Source organism: Lygodium microphyllum, unplaced genomic scaffold (assembly GCF_053477565.2).
Source record: "Lygodium microphyllum isolate KBCC unplaced genomic scaffold, Lygodium_microphyllum_v1.1.10 scaffold_31, whole genome shotgun sequence".
NCBI classification, from domain to species: Eukaryota; Viridiplantae; Streptophyta; class Polypodiopsida; order Schizaeales; family Lygodiaceae; genus Lygodium; species Lygodium microphyllum.
The window spans coordinates 639,043-646,220 of NW_028229514.1; the positions used below are offsets into that span (position 1 = coordinate 639,043).

General features: G+C 40.5%; 1 protein-coding gene across 1 annotated transcript; it reads left to right on the forward strand.

The window, feature by feature from the left end:
- Positions 1–5,251: 5,251 nt before the first annotated feature.
- On the forward strand, positions 5,252–6,843 carry LOC148009252 (uncharacterized). Its single transcript, XM_087673602.1, has 3 exons — positions 5,252–5,347; positions 5,445–5,600; positions 5,843–6,843. The coding sequence occupies exons 1-3, from the start codon at positions 5,284–5,286 to the stop codon at positions 6,490–6,492; spliced, it is 870 nt and encodes a 289-aa protein (XP_087529728.1). The 5' UTR covers positions 5,252–5,283; the 3' UTR covers positions 6,493–6,843.
- Positions 6,844–7,178: the final 335 nt, after the last annotated feature.

A 7,178-nucleotide genomic window follows, 5' to 3' on the forward strand; every position in this document is an offset into this window, starting at 1 on the left:
ATTGATATCTGGCATAAACGCATTGGTCATGTTAATGTACAGCGGCTTAAATCAATGCAGGCCCAAAATATTGTTGCAGGATTGCCTAAATTCAAGGTTGTAGAAATGCATAAGGTATGTGAAGCCTGTCAATTTGGAAAACAGGCAAGGAAACCATTTTCTAGACATGTTCAAGAGAGTAAGAAGCCATTGGAATTAATCCACTCTGATGTGTGGACTATTAAAGCTGCATCTCCTGGAGGCTGTCATTATTTTGTCACTTTTATTGATGACTATAGCAAAAAAGTTTGGGTGTATTTCATGAAAAAGAAAAGTGAAGTTTTTGGGCATTTCAAAACTCTTAAAGCTATGGTTGAAAAAGAAACAGGCCTGCAAATAAAATGCCTAAGGTTAGATGGAGGGGGAGAGTACCTCTCAAATGAGTTTGCAAGGTTCCTGCAAGAGCATGGCATAAAGCAGCAATATTCATACAGTCATACTCCACAACAAAATGGAATTGAAGAAAGAAAAAATAGGCATATTGGAGAGGTATCTCGTGCCATGCTCAATGAAAAAGACTTGCCAGATTTTTACTGGGCTGAAGCAATTTGCTAGAGCAGTCTACATAATGAACAGGACTCCCACTGCAGCAATACATGGGATGACTTCAGAGGAGAGGTATACTGGTAGAAAACCAGATATTTCTCATTTGAAAATTTTTTGTTGCATTGCCTATGTTCATGTGCCAGATGAGTTGAGATCCAAGTTGGATCCAAAAGCTGAGAAGTGCATCTTTATTGGTTACTCTCTACAACAGAAAGGGTATAGATGCTATAACCCTTCTACTCGTAAGTTTACAGTGAGCAGAGATGTTGTTTTTTATGAGATGAGTAGTTGGTATAAACCAGTAAATGTGATTGATGATGTAGATGCACAAAATGGTAATGTTGCATAGAATTCACAGCAGCAGTCACAAAATATTAGTGGACCTGGAGTGTCCTCTAGCAGTGGTTCACATTCTTCGCCATGGACAGGCAGATTGAGATAAGGAGAATCTCCTCAAAACAATGCAGATAGTGGTATGCAGGTTTCACGAAAAGGAAAAGAGAAGGTAGATCAGCCCATGTTTGATGTGAATGTAGGTCACACTTATGTGGATGGTGAATCCAGTGGCTCAAAACAGAGCATTGATGATGAGTTGGGTATTCCTTCTATTGTTACACCTGGAGTAAGGAAGACCAGGGATGTTTTGAGAGCACCTGGGAGTGAACCTACTTTGCGCAGGTCTACCAGAGCTAGGTATCCTGTGGATAGGCTGAAATATGATGGATTTACAGCCATTCACTATGTCTATATGGTCAAAGTGATATAGGAACCAGAACCCACTTCTTTTGAGCAAGCCATGGGAAAAGAAAAATGGGAGAAAGCCATGGATGAAGAAATGGATGCCTTGGAAGCAAATGCTACATGGGAATTGGTACTTTTGCCTAAAGATAAGAATGCAATTGGTTGTAAGTGGATTTATAAGGTGAAGCACAATGCAGATGGTTTTGTGAATAGATACAAGGCAAGATTAGTAGTCAAGGGGTATGCACAAACACATGGCATTGATTTTGAAGAAACATTCAGTCCGGTTGCAAGGATGGCAACAGTAAGAGCAGCCATTGCTATGGCTGCATCAAAGGAATGGTCTTTACATCAGATGGATGTAAAGAATGCCTTCTTGCATGGTGATTTACAAGAAGAGGTCTATATGGAGCAGCCACCAGGTTATGTGCATGTTGTTCATCCTGAGTTTGTTTGTAGGTTGAAGAAAGCCTTGTATGGCTTGAAGCAAGCACCTAGAGCATGGTCTGACAAGATAGGACAATATCTTGTCAAATTGGCTTTCAGATTTCCAAGGCAGATTTCCACTTTATGTGTGAAAAACAGAGAAAGGTATTATGCTGCTTGTCATTTATGTTGATGATTTGATTATCACAGTGATAGTGGTGAAGATATCCTTCATGTGAAAATGCTATTGAAGTAGAATTTGAGATGAAGGATTTGGGAGAGCTGCGTTATTTCTTGGGCATTGAGGTGATTAGATCACCAAGTGGGATATGGCTCTTGCAGAGGCAGTATGGATTGGACATGCTGTCCAAATATGGGATGACAGGCTGTAAGCCTATTTCAGTTCCTTTGGAGCAGAATGTGAAGCTGAGTGCAGATGCAGGTGAGCTTCTGGAAGATCCTACTATGTACAGACACATAGTATGAAGTTTGATTTATATGACTATTACCAGGCCAGATTTGAGCTATGCTGTTGGATTGGTAAGTCAGTTTATGCAGGCTCCAAGGAAACCGCATTTGGATGCGGCTAGACGCATACTCAGGTATGTGAAGTCCACATTGCAGTATGGACTACTTTATGAGACTGGGGTTCAGATACAGTTGTATGGATACACTGATGCTGATTGGGCTGGTAGTATTTCTGATAGACGATCTACCAGTGGATATGTATTCTCTTTTGGGAGTGTTGCAGTCACTTGGAGCAGCAAAAAATAGCCTACAATTGCCTTGTCGAGCACAAAGGCTAAGTACAGGGGTGTAACAATGGCTGCATGTGAGGTAGCTTGGTTGCATAAGCTACTTTATGATATACATCAGCCTACAGATGGGCCAATTGTTATTTATTGTGACAACATGAGTAGTATACACTTGGCAAATAACCCAGTCTATCATGCTAGAACAAAGCACATTGCGGTGCATTATCACTATGTGCAGGAGAGGGTTTTACTAGGTCTTATTGATCTAGTTTATGTCAGCACAGAGGATCAGGTAGCTGACATATTCACGAAGGCATTGGGCGCAGAGAAGCTGCGCAAGTTCAGAGACCTGCTTGGTGTGTAGGAATTGGGATTGAGCTTGAGGGGGAGTGTTGAGATATCGAGCTCCACTCGTGATATGCCAGGGTGACTGTTGTGCATTTATGTCATCGACTTGTTAGCTATAGATGCGGTTGGTACACCGCCCATGAATAATAGCTAGATGGCAGCTATCCTTATCTACTCTAGTTCGTGGCTCAGTTAGTATGCCACCTTAGTTAGTTGAGTTTGGTTTGAAACCCATATATAGGGTTCTTCTATTTCTATGTACGAGAGTTCTTTTTAGCTTACACAACTAAGAAGAGGAAAACTGTTTTCAGCCTCCACCTGTGTGTGTATTCCCCATTGTGCAAGCAAGAAAGCTACAAGTGAGACTCCTTCCTTCTCTCCCACAATCTTGACAGAGTGAGCCCTATCACTTGCATGGACATACAAGAACACTCTCACATGATAAAAAGTTGGGCAAGACTCTTTAATGCTTTCTGGTTGATTTCTTCTCATGTAACAATTGTAATATTTCTTTAAACACATTTTTTTCATTGCAACCTTAAGTAGGATTTATTTCATGATATGCAATTGCCTTAAATAATTAGCACACATTTTAACTTATAATGTTTTAATCTATATATATCTATTAAATAGTTTGCATTGAAATGGGTTGAATACCAACACATAAACAAACATTCACATGTCAAAACATATGTGCAAGTGTACACACACACATGCACACATACAAAACCACATCGCTCAAATGTGCACATAGTTATATCACATGGATTTGTACACATTTGAATTTATAAAATTATATATATATATATATATATATATATATATATATATATATACATCTATTAAATAGTGTGCATCGAAATGGGTTGAATACCAATGCATGAACAAACATTCACGTGTCGAAAACATATGTGCATGTGTACACATACACACAAAACCACATCACTCACATATGCACAAAGTTATATCACATGAAGCACATGCCTTTTAGGTTTCTATTAGCAAAAATGGTCATATAGCATCAAGGCCACTTCCCTTTGTTGATAATGCAAAGCGAGTGAGGTACAACCTCACAAGTTGTACAAGCTTGCAAACAATACAACACAAGGATAGTGAGCATGATCAACAATGCTTGCTAGGAGAGCTAGTGTATTTATACAAAGCTATCATATTTTGAATGTGAATGCATAAAAATATAGATCCCAAGCTACAAGAAAGAGACAAAACTCATAATATGTTCCATCTAGAGAATATATTATTGGAATGATGATGGTTGGAATATTATTTGTGAACAACATTTGGTATGAGATATGTAATTTAGGATACCAAATATTATGAGACTCGTGTCTCATATTGAAATAGAGAAAAGAGACAAAATCCTCTAAATTATTATGCCATTCAAGTCATGCATAAATGTATACTAGAGTATACAAAGTTATTTATAACAACTCAAAGGGCAAACTAGATCCATTACATACATTATGTGGATGAGGTGGTGTAATATAAACTCCTTGTGAGACGATTTAATGTAACATGCAAGCATGGTACAAGCCTCTATAATGAAAGGCAGCATTTAGCATTAGCATGCAAATGCTAATTCTATTCGTTAAATAATTTGTGTACTATTCAAGAAACTTTATGGTGTTCTAAGTTCTTTTTTCATGCATTGCCTTTTGCGATTTTTTTATATCATTTAACAAAACATGCCCATAATGGAATGAGCTTGCACGTCAGTAATATTCCCCCCAAAGCCACCCAGCTGGGTATTGAACACATGAACTTCACCTATACGTGCATTAACATACCCAGTTACTACCTACTACCTAAGTTTCCACTTGGCATTTACTTTATGATGTTTAACCGAATGATGGCAAAAAAGAAACCAAATACATACATAAGAAGAGCAAAAACAATTGATGAGAATAGTGGGACTCTATTGTGATTGATTGGCCCACCTAATGAGGCATTCATCAATAAACATGTTGCGTGTGAGCAAGTATTTGTTGACTCGCATACTTTGGGAATCTTTGTAAAGAAAATCTTAAATGGACTCCCTGCAATTGCATTTTTGGAGAACCTTAACAACCTTAGTTTGTTATTAAAAGACAAGTGATAAGTCTCTCTTGTGAAGTTGTATTGAATCTATGATTGATCATTGCATCCTAAGAAAGATGCCCCTCAAGAACCGACATTGCAGAGGTCCCAAGAAGTAATCGATTTAAAATGTGAACAATTTAGCAGGTCTTCAATAATAAATTGGGCCATGTGCACAGCTGTCAAAGGTCTTACGCATAATGCCGTTCTTCGTATAATTATAGACTAGCTAAGTCGTCCATATGTACAGCGTGAACACTATTATAAGTTTGTGATCACTATTATAAGACGACCATGTATTGCTTCGAGATGAAACAGAAGATTGTGTGAAACTATGCCCATGTGCGAAGCCCCTCTGATTGTAGAGCATGGACCGGCAATATGGAAGGTTCTTGCAGGTTCTTTGAAATTCAAGTAGATGCTTTATCAGATACAGTTGCTCACTCATTTTTAATCTTACCGCAAAAGGAACAAACGAATAACAGTATCATGTAGGTCTGACTTCCTACTATGTCTCAATGGACACACGGATAATGCTGACATTTCCTGTCAAATCGACCGAGAAAAGTGCAAGCCGGAGAACTGGGCTGGTTAATCAGCGGTATCGTGGCGCATATATAAATGGGGTTACTTATGGGGAAACTGCCAATTGTACTTCTCCTTCCGATCCTGCTCGTCGTGATCTCCATTCAGTTCTATCAGCTAGAGACACTGCTTGTATACTGTAGCCGTGCAGTACCCTGTGATCTGCATAACAGCACTTTCTTCATCATAATCTTTCTTTGTTGTCTGATACTTCTTCCTTTCTTCTTCTTCTTCTAATTTCATGTTTTTCTCCTTGATCTTCAGCTTCTTCGGCTGAAATCTAGCTGTTTGTTGGCGCGGAACTGTAGGGCGCGTCACGATGAGCATTAATGTAGCAACGGGCATCATGAGCTGGCCTAATCTGCTAGGGCTCGTATTAGCGACGATGATAATAACGCGCGGGCAGCCAGGGGCACGTGCAGGGCCGCATTTCCATGATCACAAACAAAATCATATAATGTCATCAGGCTGCGCGGCGGACGAGCCCTATCCAGCGCCGCCGCAGTTCAAGGCTTGCCGGCTGCAGTACTACGTGCAGGTACTGCAGGGGGACCGCAGCATAAATCAGAAGATGCTGCCGCCCCTCAGCGCCAGCTTTACTGGGCGGTTTGGCCACAGTGAACTATTCGCGTTCAATGTGACGTCGGGGCCCGAGCGCACCTCCAGCCTGTTGGGCTACGCGCGGGGTTTCACCATTGACTCCAGCTACAGCCCGGACCTATCCGGCAAGAGCATCGACCTGGTGGAGGTGGAGTACATCGCCTACGACGACGGCCACTTCAAGGGCACCTTCCAGATCCAGGCGGAGGTGAAGGCCCAGCGCACCAACGAACTCGCCGTCATGGGTGGCACCCGCAGCTTCCGTGGCGCTCGTGGCTACGGTTTCGCAACGCAGTTCATTTTGGACGGCGACTACCGCCTCTTCCACCACGACCTCCGCTTCCTCCCTTCGCTATAAAACCACACAAACAACAAGTGTGCCGACTCTCGAGGTCTTCGATCTTTTCCCTTCGACCTAAACAACCAACTAGTCAAAAAGCACTTGTTTGTAATAACACCTCCCTAAAGGCTAACATACAACTACTTAAGCATATGACCACATGACCTTTCATTTGACTAAAACACCATTGAATTGTCAATCCCATAGCATGCTTCTTGAGATTATGATTATGTATTTATATTGTTACCCCAAAAGTTTTACATTTGTTGTGGGCATGGGCATGTATAGTAGTAAAAGTTGGTGTGGTTGTTGGGTTAAGCATAGTTCGATGTGTAGATTATGGAGTACATAAATGATAAAGTATGATTGGATTATGGACTATAGGGAACTTTATGTTAAAAATTAGTCTGCAAACATGAGTAGACTATAGAAATATTGGGTGAGATTTTGGGGGCAGGGGATGAGAAAGGTACTCTATTATTTGGTTTATGCATCATCGCATGCATCTTATACATACATTTCATCATCATTTCATTATGTATCCTTGAAAGGCCAATTAGTCCTCTCAAAGCATGCTTGACATCAGGGTCCAATACTATAACACTTCAACTTGTATTGTTTGAAAGTTCTATGATCTCTCTCTCTCTCTCTCTCTCTCTCTCTCTCTCTCTCTCTCTCTCTCTCTCTCTCTCTCTCTCTCTCTC